Raw genomic sequence first — 18,898 nt, forward strand, 5'->3', positions numbered from 1 at the left:
AGAAAAAAAAAAAAAAACGTAAATTGATGTATTTTCTGGCAAAGCTGGCAGATAAGTTACACCACCACATCCATTCTAATTAAAATTAACTCATAATAATTCATTTAGACATATTTATATAACTCTTCTCAATAACAAATTTCCCTTCCTTGTAGCTTTCACTATAACTATAAGACTTCTTATATCTCCAGCCAACAATCTTTTTGCATTGTTGGCATTTAACCTTGTTAATCTTGTAAAGACCAGTTCTCATTGAGGTATCTTCAGTCACGGGACTGATATCAATATTGATTAAGTCTTCAACCAAAAAGGCAGGACCACTACTACCGTTAAAGTTATCGGAAAGGACTAAATTCGAAAGACAAAGGTGACTTGAGCATCCTTTGCAAGTGAGAATATGAGTATCTGGGGAACTGTATTGTGAATTGTCAAAGTAGTTGGTATACTTTAGTCCCATCTCTAGTTTGGAGAAAGGGGTGCGGGGTGCTCAATAAAACAAAAAGGGGGATGGAACGTGATAGTTAGAATTGAAAACAAAGATAACGCGTGTATGTGTGTGGCCAGCCAAACGGGTGGAAGGTGGAGTGTGTAGTGATCTGTGGAGGCGGTGACCTTGTTACAGGTTTCGTAACGTGTGGGTGTGACTAGAACTATAGTAGAGAGTTGAGCAAAGACACTGGAGTGTGCTTGCAAGCGGATTAACAGCTCAGTGTTGACTGCTCTACCTAGTCAAATATAGCGTGGTGTAATTGAGGCTGTGTGTGAATCAGTGTGTGTGTGTGTGTGTGTGTGTGTGTGTGTGGTGTTTAAAGGTTGCTGATTTAAAAAAATGTGGTTTCCAGTAAGATATATATATATATAGTCACTTAGTTAAAGTATTATTATTATTATTATTATTATTATTACTATTATTATTGTTAACCAAATCTGTTTCTCAGACACTAAATATTTTCTTTAAATTTAGAGAAAGAATAGCTGATGATAACTTGTTAGTACTACTCCGTAAGTTTGATGGCTAAGTCTGTATCAAAGCTCCACTTGCTACTCCTTTCAACACCTACCCCTCCTCTCTTTTTCTTACTTGATCTATCGTCTCACTCTCTTTGCAAATGTAACCATACTTCTCTCTCTCTATGTAATCGTTTCAAAGTCTAAATAGGAGTATCTGACTGACTGACTTACTAACTCAAATCATACACTTTTTAACTTCGTATAAGCGTAGACGTAATACGCTATCAATTCAACTGAACTTAACTTAACTTCAGTGGCAATCCATACAAAAATCCACTATCTGTGTCTCTGTCTGTCGGTTTCTCTCTCTGTCTGTCTGCAAGTTTTATCTGTCTCCGTGGTTTTTTTCTTTTCCGCACCCGTTCGTATACGTATAAATTATGACTACTACTACTACTACTACTACTACTACATAAGACAATTAAACCACTAGATACACACACTTAATGCAATTTAAATCACGCACAACCCCCAGACAGACACACAGACAGACAGACACACAGACAGAAAAAAAAAAACTAAAAGTACCGCTCTTATCGTGCAAAATATGCAGTACTATATCAAGTGCCAACAAAAAGAAGGGTCATACGGAATAAGAAATGGTTAGCTTGAAAAGTAAATGTATCCAATAAAAAAGGGTTTTCCTTCCCGATAAAAGAGTCATTTTATAAAAAGACTTCAAAAACACGGAAATGGAGAACTTCCCTCTCTAACATTTAGCCTTTACATATTTTTTTCCTCAGTCACGTAATTGAAGACGTCACGATATTTTCTCAAATCCTCCCCGCCGGATAAGAAAGCGTTTAGCCCATTTTCGAGCACAAGTCACGTATGACCCGACTTTAAAATTACATCAGTTCCCGGTATAGATTCACTATAACTCATTTGGATTTCGAAACTCCGAGGATTAGCCGGAATCCTTCCACTTTTTGCAATTACACTACCAGTTTCGGAAGTTTAACTGGAAAAATACGATAAGACACGACAAAGACACGCGACACAGAATGGAGAGATAAACAACAGACAAAAAATTTTCTCTCTTGTCTTTTATCTCAGACAGAAAAAAAATCCTGTTCCTGTTTTTTTCCCTCTTCTCCTTATCTCCTATCTATTGCTAAACCACAGTCTCATATAGAGTTGCTATCACTAAAGAGATCCTTGCTTATTCAAATTAGCATTAATTTCTTTCTTTCTTCTTCTTCTTCTTCCCTCTTTACAGGTATCCGCTATTTTTTTTTTGTAGTAATATGCTAATTCTATTCTATTATCATCTTTCCTCTTTACACCTCTCTATACATCTACTTTTGGCGTCAACTTTGTATACACCAACACATACGCATTTGCATCCAGAAGGGCCCTTCTTTCGTCAATTCTATTGATATATTCATCATCATAAGTACTCCAGCTCACACCATCTGGTTGCAACACATGACAAATATAATGACCACTTGATATCGATCTTCCTTCATGTACGATAACTGCAATTAATTGATACTTTGCCGAGGAGGGAGAGGATCTTATGCTTTTGTTTGCTTTGGCTCCTTCTCCCCTGGCGTCTCTTTCTGATTCCAGCTCTTGATCCATGTATTTGGTTAAATCAAGATACTTGGAGTAACTTATTCCTTGCTTCACTTTACTCAGGGAATTTCCATTGAACTTGAACCGTTTCAAATGAATAGTCAATGTTTCCGGCGCAGTTATAATTGATGATATCTTATTTGCCTGGGTAAAATCACGACATTGTTCACAATAATAACCCAGTTTGGAATCTGATTCATTTTTCCGTATTACTTCATCACTAAAGAACTCATTGATTGATTTTTCAATGGTGAATCGACAACTATTTTGATATTTTTTCCGATTCAACCCCAACGACAAATCATAAAACTCTTGCTTTGTGGATGAAACATTGTGACATTGTTGACACGTAATCTTTTGGTGTAATAACCCTCCGAAAATGTCATATATTATAGACTCATTCAATTTATGACCCTTGGGTACACTATCCTCTTGCAATCGAGACATTAAACTCATATAATACTCATGACTGTCTTCTTGTTGCCACTCGCTCATCATACAATTGATATCATCCAATCGCTGAATAATCTTCTTTGGGTTGATATATTTGGCAGTGGGTTTGTTGGGGCTCCACATTCTCTTGGAAAGTTCAGCCAACACTTGACTAACTGATCGCGGCTTTAAATTGGCAACTTTACCCTCGTATATATCATTGAGATAATGTTGAAATGCAGGAATGTGTACTAGTGATTGGATGGCCGAATTCATATAACACGTGACCCCGTGGTTTAATAACCCAACGGGAGGTTTGGTATTGGCTAGTTGACGCCAGTTTTTATATATACGTTTCGACCCATTGGACCCACGATCTGATGGGAGCTCATTAATGGAATAATATTGCTCGTGAACCAAACATTTTTGTGCATCGCTATCCTCTGGTGAAGTAGGTGGAGTTGAACTAGACTTGAAAAACTTTAATGCATCCCCACCATCCTCTGTCTCTTCCTCTTCTTGCTCTTCCTGTTCCTCTAGATCCACCTTTCCTTCACCTTCCTCGTTTCTCCTCCTTGTAATTGTGTGTACTTTCCCCTGTCCATTGACTAATTGGTCAACCTTCAAGTCTTGTCTCAATTTGCCAACATCCTTATCTTCATCAACGTACTCGCCATCACCAACATCACTCTCCGCCGAAGCAGTACCCTCTGGAGAAGACTCTTTGTCTTCCATTTCATTATCTTCATAGCTCACATCTTCTTCATCATCGTCACTCTCGTCACTACCATTACTTTCTCCACTTATTTCTTCTGCGTCCTTGTCGTCAAAATCTGGATCTTCCTCTTCCTCTTCCTCTTCCTCCTCCCCAGTTTCACTTCTCTCTGGTTCACTGAATCCAGTAAATGGCGAGTTATCATCATATGCTTCGTCGGCTGATGTGGATGGCGACGATGATTCATTAAAATCCTTTTTTCGTAATGGATTGAACGGAGATCGTTTAGCTTCGTCTCCCTCGACAATTTCTTCGCCAACATCTTCATCTTCATGACCATTTGCAACACCACCGAAAAGCGATTTAAGTGACCCCCACAATCCCTTTGGTTTTTTAGCTGGTGGCTGCTCCAATAACTCCTCTCCATCTCTCTCCTCCTCTCCCTCATCGCCATCATTCTTGTCAGCCTCTAAATTATCTTCCTCCTCAGCGTCATCTGAGTCCAAATTCCTCTTTTTTTCACGCTCTTGTCTTTCAAGCTCTGCCAATTTCCGTTTCCTCTTCTTCTGTTTGGGCGACTCATACTTGTTTCCACTATATGAAGCAACGGCCTCGGCTAGTGATTTGGGCCGTGTCACTCCCACCACTTTCTCCTTTTTATCCTTCTCGAATTGTATCGCAGTGGCATCCCCGTTGTAATCTTTCCTCTTCATACCCTTTCTTTTATCACTAGTGCTCGCGTTATTTTTCGACAAGACAATATACGACGCAGGTAACAGAGATGAGGTCGATGAGTAGTTTTCTTGGTGTTTTGCCGGATAAAAAGAAATGGGTGTAGTCAAGTACCGGTCCAATATAGGATTTGATGGAGCTGAAGTAGCACTAGATTTGTTTTTCTTTTTCAGCAAAGATTTTCGTGGTGGTGAAGATGCTGATTCCGTGAGTGATGACGATGGTATGGGATTAGTGGTGGTGATGCTGGAGGTTGTTCTTGTAGTAGACATGTATATGTGTGTGTGTATCAAGAAGTGCTAGCTGCCTTTGATTAGAATGCAAAATCCGCAACAGAAAAAGAAAAAAAAGAAAAAAAGAAAAAAATTTGTAAGAACGAGAATTTCAATGATGCGTGTGTTTCTCCCTGTTTGTGTGGCTGAAAGTGTAAATGCGAGGCAGTCTTGTCTAGATATAAGTTCAGTGGTCTTTGATATTGATGGTAGGGTGTATACTGTTCCTGTAGCTGCCGATAGTCTGTATTTAGTCAAAAAGTGTCCTCTCTGTCTGACTTTGGTTTTGCTTTGGTTTTGTATGCATGCATCCATGTGTATTGTTAAGCAATTTTTTTTTTCTCTTGTTATGTGTGTGTCTCCTGTGATGAGATTGATAGACACACGCACACACGCACACGTACACACAACACACAACACACACACGCAATTTTAGCTACGTTGCATTTTCTTTTTTCTTTGTTTTGCGTTTCCGTTCAAGAGACGTGTATGTGGCATAACTTACAAATAAACAGATACCCCCTCCGACCCCCCCCCCCTCAGTATGCATAATACCATAAAACCAAACTACTTTCATCCCTTCCTAAATCACTAGCTCTCCTCCCCCTTCGCCTCCCCCTTCGCCTCCCTCTTCTTTCTCTCCATAGCCTCCATAGTAATCAAATCACAAACATTCTTTGCAGCCAAAGCCCTTGATGCCTCAATCACCAGCTTGTTCTTCTCCCTCATATCCAAAGCCATTGATGGTGGCATAGAATACCTTCCCTGCTGGTCACCGGGTAGTCTATCACGTGCCCAGCGTTGGTGTTGTTGCACTCTTCTATGCAAGTCTAAAAGTTCAACTTGTCGAGTATACTCCTCGGGGTACCGCGTAAATCCTAGTGGTTGTGACACGGGTTTTTGTTTACGCTTCAACTTGTGATGAGTACCAGCTATAGATGGATCAAATAATAAATCGCTCAAATCATCTTTTCTTGTACGGATTTTTTTACGAAATGATCTTTTGATGGGGGAGGATAGTGGATTGGAAGAGGGAGGCTTGTCCGTACCTTGATACAATGATTCAGCTTCTCCGGAGACTGTAGGTGTTGCGGTTTCCACGCTTCTCAATTCAAGTGGTTCATTAGTCACAGTAGTAGTTGCTTGTTCTAGTTTGTCATTGAGATCGGTATTTTCTATGTCATCTCGTGCCACATCTTGCGTATTCTCCTCGGCCACATCCTGTGCTGCCACTTGTGCACTCTCTTGTGCCACCTCTTGTGCCGCCCCCTGTGCTGCTTGCTGACGTTCATCCTGCATCTCTGCGTCATTTCCCACATCCTCATCATCGTCGTCCCAATCCTCACCCTCGGTTTCATCCTCCAACTTATCTTCGCCAGTGTAAACCCTTTCCAAATCGCTCTCGTCCAAAACATCCTCATCCTCATAGCTCACATGCCTGTGTCTTGACATGCCCCTAAGTTTACTTCCCTCAACCACAGATTTGTTGGCATTGATAATCTTTTTCAAAAATGAACTGGCGGGACCTTCGCCAGGCGTCGATTTCAAGGCTTCCAATCTCTTAACAACATTTCTCAAAGAATCGATATCGTCACCGCCATCTATGAACTCAAAGTTATCCAAGTATTGCAAAGACGAAAGAGCTGAATCTTCCTGAACCGCCTTTATCGTTTCTGCATCATCAACTGACAACTTCTTCATCCATCCATCATAATCATCCGTATCCTGCCTTCTCATCAATTTCAACATCTCTTCATCATTCTCATTTGCAAATGTCTCCACTTCCAACGAATAATACCGACCGGCATGACTACCAAACTCTTTTCGTTTCGATTTGGGCAAATTCAGCAATCTGGCCCGTGAAGCACCATCATTTGTTTCACCCCCTTCAGTAAACCCAGCGGGCAAAGTTCTAAATGCCCCGATATCAACTTTCCCCAGCTTCAATGTCCTAACTGGATCAACAACAATCGCCAAATATGGATCTTGAAAATTCTGATTCAACTCTTGTGTACTCACATCAATCCCACTCAACCAACACCCATACCCAGGATGCGAATGATACCACCCCACAATATTCTCTTGTCTCGGCTTGACTCCATCACTAATCTTTTGATTCAATTCCAAATACTGCACCATGTACTCATATGCCTCTCCTTGAGCATTGACTCGAGTCTCAGTTCCTTCAACTGGCAATCTATAAGTGTCCATTACAACAATTGCCCTGTCAACAATCTTGCCAACCAACATCCCCATAATCTCAATCGAACCTCCACTTTGTGCATGTGTTGTCATCTTCATCAACGCTAACGCGCTAATCTTACATTTGTTGAAATACTTGCTATCGGTCTTCCACGGCTTCAGATGACTTATTTTGCGGTCAATTGCTGGTAATTCGTAAAGCTGATCTGCAACCAGTTTGCCATGGCTATCATTTCCTTGTCGAGTAGACCCTTGTGTTGATGTACCAACTCTTCTGGAGATATCCTTCGCTGCGTCAGTTCCTGTTGATTTGGGATCCTTCAGTGGGTTAGAATCTAGGTATTGTGCTAATTCTGAATAGACACTCATTTGTGTACGTTCGAGTAGGTATAGTTGTATGGGTAGATGTTGCTGGTTTGAAGACTGGCTTGCGTTTTTGAAAGTTGGCCACCACTTTGTAATTCCACTTTTTACAAATTTCCTTAAATTCGCCCTTTGCGGCAAGTGCAAAAAAAAAAACTTGAAATATAGATACTTACACACAACCAAAACAAACTATAGCTACAGAGCTCATCCTGCAATTCTATTGGGCAAACTTTTCCTTGCTTCCCGATCTACCCTCTTTAGGATAGTAAACATAATTAGGAATTCCGTAGGATGGTGAACGATGCATTGCAGGGGTATATTCGCTCGAACTATCAGCAACAGCACTAGCAGCAGCAACAGCAGCAGCAGCACGAGCACCGATGGCGCCTCCCCCAATTTGGGAATGTGGTTGAACTGCATCGTAATAAGGTGGATAAACATTGTAGTAAGAGCCCAGTCGACTACCAGGTGGATAGCTCGCATTTTCTGCAGGAACGTAGTAAAACAATGGGAAACCAGTACTGGGGGGTGCCGGATATGTAGCAACGACATTGGCCTTTTCTTCCCGCTTCTCGAGAGTATGATTCTCTAAACAAACTTTTGCTCCAATTTTCTCAAACTGCTCGGATCCAGGAATGAACCGTTTAGGAGCTGTATCCCGTTCATTAGCTTTTGTACCACTCTTTAATTCCAATTGCGATGCTTGCCAAGGACGAAACGAAGTTTTGACACCAGTCTTGTTGCCTTCATTTTGCCATTTGTTGGAAATAGAGAGCTTCTTGTTAGCGTAACATTTGCTTGGTACATTCGAAGAGCGACCTGTAAATCTTGGTTTTACAGGGGCAGTGTAAATTCTGTCTTTCTTGCCAACATGTATAGGTGGTGGAGCAAGTGGCACACGGTGTACATTAGAATTTCTCCAATGATTTTGCAATTCTCGATACTGAACATGCATGGTCTTGCCACAAAGCATGGCATGATTCTCGACCTCTACCGAGCTAGCGGCGCTTGACTCATCAAAGAAAGCAATAAATGCAAAATTATTCTCAAATCTTTTGTAAAGGTGGAGACTTTTAATCTTGCCATGACGTTGAAATCTCTCTCTGAGCTCAGCTTCTGTAATATTGGGACTCAACTGACCAACGAAAACGGCAAATCTGTCAAAACGAGATCCGTTTGCAACTGCCCTGTTGGAATCAAAACTTGTGTCCTCCTTGAAGCTGACAGCATTGGACTTCTCAACATTTTGAGCCCATTCTGCTTGGTAAGCTCCTTCCTCGGTAAGATTGGCATATGCTCGAATGGCGTCATCACGATAAGCAAACCTGCAGTACCAATTCTTATAGCCCCTAAGCTTTGGTGCGTTTGTATAGCATTGACCCGCTGCATTACTCGGGGTTAACTCCTCGATTTCGCCAAATTTCGATAACTTTCCTTCGACTGCTCCCAGCGATAAACTAAGTGGAGAAGTCATGAATATTGTTCTATTCACTTTTGCAGCCTCGCAACGAATTCTCCTTCCATCTAACATCGAGTTGTGGCCTCCTTCAATAGCAAGTTTTGAATCCTTCTCATTCAAGTATTGAACAAATGCGTAGGGTCTGTTCTTTGTATCTCTCAAGACTTTGACTGTGGATAGCTGACCCCATTGTTTAAAATGGTCATGCACCGATACACAAAGCTCGTCATCCAGCATGTTGGATTTCAAACTTGCAACAAATACACAAGCAGACGGACGGCCCCTTACAAAACTTCTCCCATATTCTTCTTGATATTCTGAACTTGGAACTTCTGGCTTCTTAATGTTGAGGTGGTTACTTTTCGGTGGTGATGCTGAGGCTGAGACAAGTGAGGAAGAGGATGACGACGATGATGACGACGACGACGATGAAGACCCAGACTTGCTTCCCCACTTAGCAGAATACATTGAATTGGGATTTCCCTTAGTTGATAAGCTATTATCAAGAACTGTAGTTGATTCTTCTCTATCACTTGTGGATGCTTCTCTAGATTCTCTTGGGAGGCTTGATTTTCCCAAACTCATTTAGATGAAATTGATTTTGCTACGGAATACGAAGCAATGCAGTTGCTGGTAGAGCTTCAATAGACCCACTTTGCTTCTTCTTATGGGATTTGAAGACAATCTGTTAATGTCAATGCCTTGCTATGACGTTGTGGAGGGGAATCTGGGAGGTGGAAATTTTGGTTGCAAACAATTTCAAAGTGTCAAACAAAAACATCATCAAAGCGAATGTAAGGATCTGTGCTAGAGTTTGAAAAGTACCAATAAGTTCGAGAGGAAAGAGCATTGATTTACATTTAATTCCGTTAGTGTCTATATTATCTTTCTACTTTATGTAGAGAACTTACCTAATCTTGAAGTCTATTCTTAGAAGGGTAATAATTCTAATACCGAACATATGTATTAACGATGAAACCGAAATAAAGTATTGCTATTATGTAACAGAAATATGGGCCACACTGACCATCCTCTAGACAGCCACTTTTTGCCGGGTATATAAATTTTGATTAACAGAAAGTAGAAAGACAAATATCAACTCACGATTAAAGCAACAATACAGCAGCACCAATCAAAAGAGCACCAACGGAGTTCTTTACACCAGCACCCTCGTATGTAGATACAGCAGCAGTGTTTCCGTTTCCACTCTCTGAAGGAGCTTGTGAAACTTGAGGAGCAGATGAAGATGGACCTGCAACACTTTGAGATCCGCCATTATGTGCTGGTCCTGAAGCAGCTGTTGATGCAGTACCTTGTGGGCCAGCTGGAGCAGATGATGCAGTACCTGGTTGACCACCTGGTGCAACTGATGCAGTACCTGGTTGACCACCTGGTGCAACTGATGCAGTACCTGGTTGACTACCTGGTGCAACTGATGTAGCACCTTGTGGGCCAGTTGGAGCAGATGATGCAGTACTTGGTTGACTACCTGGAGCAACTGATGCAGTACCTGGTTGACCACCTGGAGCAACTGATGCAGTACCTTGTGGGCCAGTTGGAGCAGATGATGCAGTACTTGGTTGACTACCTGGAGCAACTGATGCAGTACCTGGTTGACCACCTGGAGCAACTGATGCAGTACCTTGTGGGCCAGTTGGAGCAGATGATGCAGTACTTGGTTGACTACCTGGAGCAACTGATGCAGTACCTGGTTGACCACCTGGAGCAACTGATGCAGTACCTTGTGGGCCAGTTGGAGCAGATGATGCAGTACTTGGTTGACTACCTGGAGCAACTGATGCAGTACCTGGTTGACCACCTGGAGCAACTGATGCAGTACCTTGTGGGCCAGTTGGAGCAGATGATGCAGTACTTGGTTGACTACCTGGAGCAACTGATGCAGTACCTGGTTGACCACCTGGAGCAACTGATGCAGTACCTTGTGGGCCAGTTGGAGCAGATGATGCAGTACTTGGTTGACTACCTGGAGCAACTGATGCAGTACCTGGTTGACCACCTGGAGCAACTGATGCAGTACCTTGTGGGCCAGTTGGAGCAGATGATGCAGTACTTGGTTGACTACCTGGAGCAACTGATGCAGTACCTGGTTGACCACCTGGAGCAACTGATGCAGTACCTTGTGGGCCAGTTGGAGCAGATGATGCAGTACTTGGTTGACTACCTGGAGCTGGTGATGAAGTAGCTGAAGCTGTTGGTGTTGTTAAAGTTCCTGGAGCTGGTGATCCTTTTGATGTTGGGACTGACGAAGAGCTCTCTTCAGTCAAAGGACAGTAAGTAGTATAAATGGTAGTTCCTTCGGTAACAACAGTGACACCAGTAGTGATAGTGGAAGATTCACATTTATTCTCTGAGCACGACGTGATCACCACGGTGGTGGTTGAATGAGTTGGGATGGTATGAGAAGACTCAGCGATTGTAGATGATTCAGTAGCTTGAGCGGACGATGAACTTCCTGGAGTAGATGACTCAGTGGCTGGAGAAGACGATTCAGTAGCTTGAGCGGACGATGAACTTCCTGGAGTAGATGACTCAGTGGCTGGAGTAGACGATTCAGTGGCTGGAGTAGATGACTCGGTAGCTGGAGTAGATGACTCAGTAGCTGGAGTAGATGACTCAGTAGCTGGAGTAGACGATTCAGTGGCTGGAGTAGATGATTCAGTAGCTGGAGTAGATGATTCAGTAGCTGAAGTAGATGACTCAGTGGCTGGAGAAGACGATTCAGTGGCTGGAGAAGACGATTCAGTGGCTGGAGTAGATGACTCAGTAGCTGAAGTAGATGATTCAGTGACTGGAGTAGATGACTCAGTGGCTGGAGTAGATGACTCAGTGGCTGGAGTAGATGACTCAGTGGCTGGAGTAGATGACTCAGTAGCTGGAGTAGATGACTCAGTAGCTGAAGTAGATGACTCAGTAGCTGAAGTAGATGACTCAGTAGCTGAAGTAGATGATTCAGTGGCTGGAGTAGATGACTGAGGAGTTGAGCTAGACGATTCAGTGCTTGAAGTACTTGGCGGAGCAGTAGAGCTGCTTGATGGACTTGGACAATCACATTCCCAGCAGAATTGTTTCAAACCTGCGTGTTTAGTAGTAGTTTGACCCAACAAATCTTGCAAGAATCCCAAGGTTCTCTTATCAATAGTGGAGTAGCCATCAACACCATCAACAACTTCGTCTCTTTTGAACACTGACAAATCGTGGTGGAGCAAAGTCCATGGGTCAAAAACACTTACGAAGTTCCAGTGAGCAATCACACCATAGATACAGTAATTGTGACCAAAAATCAACTTCAATGCTTCCCAAGCAAGACCAATTTCAACAAACTTGAATGCGATTGTAAACCCCTCAGGAAGACAACACTTGCCATTCTTGTATTCAGGCTTACATTGGAACTTTGTGGACCACTTGAAAGCATTCGAAACAGCGTTTGAAGCACCAGATCCAAAAATTTTAACGTCGGAGCAACCAGTACCAGTAAGAGACAACAGGTCAATGTTACCACCAAAGTGTTGATGCAACTGGTCAAATTGGTCTGCTTCGTAATTGGCAACAACGTTAAAAGTACCATCAGCATTCTTTTCTGCACTGTTAACAACGAAAGCAGACTTGAAGTTGACCGAGTCGGAATCGGATGAACTATTTGAATCATTGGTGTCACATAAGATATCCTTTATCTCACAAATTGGGTTGACATGATGAGGTGCAAAGTCCTTGAATAAATCTTCAAACAAACACCAAGTGGCTTGAGTTGAACAGACAAAAGCAGCGAGCGACAATAAGCTGGTAGTAGTGAGCTTCATTGGATAATTAAGGAGAGCCTTTTATGGTGATTGAAGTAATTAGAAAAATTCAATCTCTTAAAACTGGTGAACAATTCACCGCTTTATATATTTCAAAACCTGAGGACAGTTCTTTGTACAATCAACCAATTCATTGCCTTCTCAACCGCGTTTGAACAATACTTTCGTAAAATCATAAGGCAAATTCAAGAAAACAACAACACATATCCTCAAAATTGTGCTTCTTCAATAGTGGGAATTTAGTTTTTGCAACTCGCGGTAGCTATTGTTTCAAATTAAGCATAATAGGCAATGATGAAACTGGCACACGAAATACCCGATGGGCGTCTTATTACGTCAACAATCACAAAATTGGTTTTGTTTACTACGAATCTCCGCAATATATCGCCTTGTAGTTGGAGTCTTGTGCTTGTGGTAATGGTGCAAAATTAGACCAATTTCCGAAAAAGCAATGGTTACATTTTCAAGGGTTGAGGTTACGGGACCTGTTCTAGATTGGAATGCTCGTTTCATGTGATAGATTGATATGTTTTTTAGTTGTTCTAGACCCCATTCGGATCAAATTTACTCCGTGTTGCAGTGAAGTTTTAGACGCAGCAGCTTTCTTGAATTCGTGCCACCTTTGCCGACATTGTGGGCAACAATTCTTGAACAAAGAATCTTGGGCAATAAGCACAATGGAAGCAACATTATTCACAACATACTTTCATTATCATATTGTGGACAAGTTTACCTCTCAGGCGTGGGGATTGATCTATTGTTGCCAGTGAAATTCGTGCACCCTTACTACCTTACTACCTCGCGCCTCTCTTCATGCAGGGTTCTAATCTTTGTGAGAACGCTATGCATCGTCTTCGTTGTACTCGGGTTTCTTTGCTTGTTTGTTTGTTTGTTTGTTTATCTGTTTACCTTTTTCAGCTATTGTTTATGCTCTTGAGGATTGGCAATGTTGTTTGGAAAATGTGCATTTCAGAATTCGGATGGTTTATTACTCAATTGGTATAAATTGAAACCATTGGTTATTTTTTTTTTGTTTCGTTTGTTGGAACAAAAAAAAAAATATAAAAAAAAAAATTTCTTTTTCAGGGAATTGGGGCTACACAAAGCAAGACGGCGTATTATATTCCATGCTGTATGTGCGGAGACGATTGGGTTCTCTTTCTGAGCATCATTTCCGTGTAAAACAACAGGAACTTGAGAATGCCTTAACAGGACAGAGGATCGACCTTGCTCGCAGCAATTGGTCGATTTACAGTTCTAGAAAGCAAAACACAAACTTTGGGAAGCTGAGGCTCAAGCAGGTTCCCCCCATCAATAGGAAACCCATGTTATTTCCATCAACATTTCATAACTTAGTAAAGATATAAAGACATTTACTCGGCGGTGCATGTTATCATCTCATCGTTGCAGAGTGTAACCGTGCTATGAAAAACAATACAAAAAAAAAATTTACTTGAAACCAATCGTATCTGGTTGTAATCATGTTCAAGGTTGTTGTTGATGTTGTGGACGCGAAACCCTGAGTTTTGTTTTCTGCTTGTCTGCATCGTCTATTGTTTTCTCAGTCGTCTAATGGTTTTATGTGTGTTCTTGTTACTTTTAACTAAAGAAACGTTTTACACTCCTTAGTAAATTCTTTTGCATTTAGCCGAAAAAAGCTTCACACCCTCAAGAAAGGAAGAAGAAAAAAAATAAAAAATAAAAATAAAAAAAGTTACGTAAAAATTCTAAGCAACGATTTGCGTTGGAAAACAAAAACATTTAGACGAGGACAATGTTTTGCATATGAAGAAACAATTGGCTAACAAGAAGTTAGCAAAGTATTGTCGGTGTGCATATAGCGTGCTTTCCCTTGTCGGGTGAAAATGAGATTACGCGAAAGGGTGCCTTTATCCCCCTTTACTAAAACCTGCCGCATCGTTGGCAATAACATTGTCGTCCATTAACCTTGTCTTAGAATGCTACATGGTATTGCAGCCTCTATTTTTGTAGTTACGTTCACAACCCTGGTTTCCAAAGTCCAAGTGTAGCCATGGGGGCAATTGTTGTGGCTAGAGCTCACGCATACACGGTGTTTGAATTTGGAATTCTCATAACCATGCATAATTCAAGGGTTCAGTTTCTCTCGCTAGAAGTAAAATCGTACAAAACCAATCGGGAAAAAAAAAAAATTTTATTTAGGTTACTGAGCAGTTGTGTAGATTGCTAGTTTCAACTCCTCTTAGAAACACAATGTACTAGAGCTTACTTGGAAAGACGCAAACCAAGGCGTACATGCGCATGGGTAAACGTAATGGGCTTATGTGCAATACTGAAATTTTGCAAAAATCTGACTGTTGCTTTGCTATTGTTTCCATGTCGAGAGAGAGAGAGAGAGAGAGACCCTCGGTATGTACACAAGTGCTTTTGTGTATTATTGTTACTATTCGCCTAGCATTGGCTAATTTCAGGTTAGTGCAGCTCTTCTTAAAAGTAAAATTGTCACCTACAATTCACGTGGTGAAACACGATACAACCGCTTGTGTGGTATGATCTATTTACCTTGTTTGAAAGGAATTTTCTCCACCAATTCCTGCATCCACTCTTTTCGTGCGAAGTTTACAGCCAGTCGCATACTATCGATTCATCTTCCGCTTTCATTGTTACACATTGGTGCACACCTGAGCGAAAATAAATATTTTAATGACGCGTGTGCGTAAAGGTAGTGTATATGCAAAGCAAGGCGTATTCTAAGGCTGACTTAAGATTGTTTCATCTCAAACTTGAAATTTCCATCGTAAACCTAACTGTTCCTGTATTCCATAAATGTAGACGATATGAATCTTTTGGGTGTGAACATTTGCACTTGAAACAAATTTCAGGTCAAAAGAGAGAAGTCCCCATATAATAAAAAAAAAAAGAATAAAAGAAGGAAACTAAATTTTTTTTTTCTCAATGCAGGGCACTTGGTTACACAAACGTACAACCGCAGATCATTCAACTCTACTTTTTTCTTGCATCAATTTCCGCAGAACGAATTAGGAAATTCAATAGACGAGAGCTACGAATGTATTTATCCAACTCACCATCTGCGTACACTTACTCTACACTTGGTACGTTAAAAGAACTGAACACACTACAAAGGTTTTTTGGTTTATCGAACATAGTCAACTCTACTTCAACTTTAAAATAGGGACAAGATGTATGGTAAGGATTCACACACAAGGCGGACGATATTATGCAACGAAGAAAAAAACTTTAGCTCTTTAGTTCAATTACTGAATTCTCTCAAGAGATATTGTTGGAAAGATTCTCTCTGTATTTTGCCAAGAATGAAGAGACTAAAGGTGGTCTAAAAATGGACTTACAACATTCCATGGTTTAGTTTGTAACTCTCACTTAAAAGGCTCACTTTTCTTTTGGTTTTGTAGATCATCAAATGTACATTAATGCCGCTTAATTCCGTGACACATAACCATGAAGCTTAAACAGTTCTAACCATTGAAAACTATAAAGTCTTGATTCGTACAACGTGAATGGTTTCGGATCGGGTTGAAGCTACAAACCACAGTATGTAACCTACTTCAAGCTGGAGATCCATGGTCAACCTCACCGATTGCTGCTATGTGCAAATATCTGCAATTTTGCAAAAAAGAAGTTGTCGTGTTCTAGACGAGTCGCGTTCTTGTTCGGCAAAAGAGGCAATTTCTGTGTATTGCTGATCACGGCACCCATGCGGTGCAGTCGGGTTCATATTGTCCGCCTCAGGTGCCGCCAAGAAAAATTCCAGTTAATGTTGGGTTTGTAAGTTCAGGGCATTAACTTCGAAGTTGGTAAAAAGACTTCTTGGTGTGGAAAAGTAGTAATATGTGAGAGCAAAGTGAGAAAAAAGAAATGTGTTGCTTGTTTCTGATCACCTGACATGCACTTGTTAACCTGAAATTTATCAATTACTCAAGGGAGAGGATGAAATTAAACTCATGCACTTGAGTGCTAAGTAAGCAACAGTTAAACCCCTAGTGGCCATGCACCTCAAAAGAACAAAATATGCTACTGGCCACTATCCTCACCCATACTTACATTCGCTTTGACGTTGAATAAGCATTGGTCAACATTTCTATGAGTATACCATTGAAGAGCTGAAAGGTTAGACCTATTATGTGTTTGGTGATTATGCCTCCTTTTGTTTCACATTATTCAACTAATCCTCTCAAGCTTTATGATGCGGGCCATGCTCGTTTGTGCCTGATTTGGTGTGTATTTGAGACATCCCTCACAGCTCTTTTTGCGAACACTTTGGACCTGTTATTTTCTACATGATTGAACCTGTATTTGCATTGTTGATCTCAACCAGAATTGTCCTTGTCAGACATCACCTTCATTTTTCTGTTTCCTAAAGCAGTCACTACATTCTAGTAAACGATTGGCTGATATTCTTTTCAAGAGTCAAATTGTATGGAAAATGCATTCTATCTAAATTATACAAGTTATAGAATAGAAGCAAAATTCGCGTTGTTACCGCTCAGGTGCTCTAGTGAGACAGCTAAATAGTAGTGCTGCTGCTGCTGCTGCTGCAAGTTCAACGAAGTTGCTCTTCTACTTGTACAATGCTTGTCATTTGTATAATATATAATATTATACCTACTCCTCACGAAAACCCTTTCCTTCATTTCTCGTTTTGAGTAAATTTCATAACGATATGAACTAGACACCAAATGGCAGTACACTGAACCACATCGAGATGCAAAAGTTGCAAATTCCAGAACCTGCACAAATGTCTGTTACTCTAATCGGCAATTGACACACAGATGGGGTCGCTTTACATTCAAATACTCAACTATCATGCTTCATTTGTCTCAATACAATCCTTGGTTGCAAAAATGTACGAAGCAAACACCAATGCACACTAGTAAACATGTACATCTATTCAACCATCGCCAAGACAGCCAAATGCAATATCAGTGCAAGTATAACCCTAATCTTGGAAATTATTGGCTTTGGCAAGACAAAACGAATTGAAATGAAACATGATAGTCAGATTGCTACGTCTTGATCTATATTTATCAATACATCTCGATATGGATGTCGTGTATACACAGTTCAACGTACTCAACTCTCATAATCAGCACTCATACCCTCAATTCAAGTCACTCATTCTTCTTCCTGGTAGTTTTCTGTAATAAGTGCTCTGTTTTTCCCCCGAAACATATCAAAATATTAGTCCACAAATACACATCATAGCAGAATTCCCCCTTTTTCTCCTCCTCCTCTTCTTCTTCCTCTTCTTCTTCTTCTTCTTCTTCTCCTCATCATCATGTCACCCCAATACGCCGCTACTAAGCTCACACGTAGCCTGCGTATTATCGTTACTCGCCACTCAGTGGATAAAATGAAAATGTTCACTATTATGACGAGTAGAAAACCAGTCCCAGTTGCAAATGCAACTAACCAATTGGTCCCGGATCACTCCAAGTCCGAGACTAATGACGATCACCACCATCACCACCACCAACACCACCACCAACACCAACACCATCACCACCATCACCGTCACCACGAACACCAACACCCCAATTACCATCACCATCACCCCAACCACCACCACCAAGACCAAAACCAACCCCACCACCACCAAGACCAAAACCACCATGTGAACAACAAAATACAAAATGAGAAAGTTTTCGAGCAACACATCACCTCGAATTCGAAAACTGAGATGATTGAAGTTCNCCATTGAGAATTAGGAGACGCGAGCCAGTTGCACCAGTTGCACCTGTTGAAGTTGACACTCCTATCACGCCATTGAGAATCAAGAAGCACAAGCCAGTTACACCAGTTGCACCAGTTGAAGATGACACTCCTATCACGCCATTGAGAATCAAGAAGTACAAGCCAGTTACACCAGTTGCACCTGTTGAAGATGACAGTCCGATTGCACCATTGAGAATTAGGAGACGCGAGCCAGTTGCACCTGTTGCGCCTGTTGAAGATGACACTCCTATCACGCCATTGAGAATCAAGAAGCACAAGCCAGTTGCACCAGTTGAAGCGATTGAAAAGGCCGGTCCGNGTCCAATTGCACCATTGAGAATTAGGAGACGCGAGCCAGTTGCACCTGTTGCACCTGTTGAAGACGACAGTCCTATCACGCCATTGAGGATTAGGAAGCGCGAGCCAGTTGCACCTGTTGTACCAGTTGTACCAGTTGTACCAGTTGAAGCGATTGAAAAGGGCGGCCTGATTGCCCCATCGGAGTTAACTGAAAGTGAAGCATTTGAGGCTATTTCTGAAGCGCCATTGAGTGTGGCGAGGAGTCCAGTGCATAAGATTGTTG

General features: G+C 41.3%; 5 protein-coding genes across 5 annotated transcripts; 1 reads left to right on the forward strand and 4 right to left on the reverse strand. All coding sequences in view use genetic code 12, as the record gives it.

Annotated features, from left to right (window-relative positions):
* Positions 1-2,301: 2,301 nt before the first annotated feature.
* On the reverse strand, positions 2,302-4,740 carry DOT4 (ubiquitin-specific protease; the record flags this gene model as incomplete). The annotated part of the gene is made up of 1 exon (XM_051751508.1): positions 2,302-4,740. One exon carries the CDS (start codon positions 4,738-4,740, stop codon positions 2,302-2,304), a length of 2,439 nt encoding a protein of 812 aa, XP_051611285.1.
* A 591-nt stretch (positions 4,741-5,331) lies between these two features.
* Positions 5,332-7,311, reverse strand: JAB1 (COP9 signalosome catalytic subunit; the record flags this gene model as incomplete). Its single annotated transcript, XM_051751519.1, has 1 exon — positions 5,332-7,311. One exon carries the CDS (start codon positions 7,309-7,311, stop codon positions 5,332-5,334), a length of 1,980 nt encoding a protein of 659 aa, XP_051611286.1.
* A 214-nt stretch (positions 7,312-7,525) lies between these two features.
* Positions 7,526-9,352, reverse strand: KGF57_000224 (uncharacterized protein; the record flags this gene model as incomplete). Its single annotated transcript, XM_051751530.1, has 1 exon — positions 7,526-9,352. One exon carries the CDS (start codon positions 9,350-9,352, stop codon positions 7,526-7,528), a length of 1,827 nt encoding a protein of 608 aa, XP_051611287.1.
* Positions 9,353-9,873: 521 nt separating this feature from the next.
* On the reverse strand, positions 9,874-12,585 carry RBT1 (adhesin RBT1; the record flags this gene model as incomplete). Its single annotated transcript, XM_051751541.1, has 1 exon — positions 9,874-12,585. One exon carries the CDS (start codon positions 12,583-12,585, stop codon positions 9,874-9,876), a length of 2,712 nt encoding a protein of 903 aa, XP_051611288.1.
* Positions 12,586-18,002: 5,417 nt separating this feature from the next.
* KGF57_000226 (uncharacterized protein) lies at positions 18,003-18,898 on the forward strand (the record flags this gene model as incomplete). The annotated part of the gene is made up of 2 exons (XM_051751552.1): positions 18,003-18,214; positions 18,309-18,898. Coding segments are annotated over 2 exons (802 nt in total), but the record flags the coding sequence as incomplete, so codon positions are not given.

Source organism: Candida theae (assembly GCF_024610275.1).
Source record: "Candida theae strain CBS 12239 chromosome Unknown scaffold60, whole genome shotgun sequence".
In the NCBI taxonomy this organism is placed as follows: domain Eukaryota; kingdom Fungi; phylum Ascomycota; class Pichiomycetes; order Serinales; family Debaryomycetaceae; genus Lodderomyces; species Lodderomyces theae.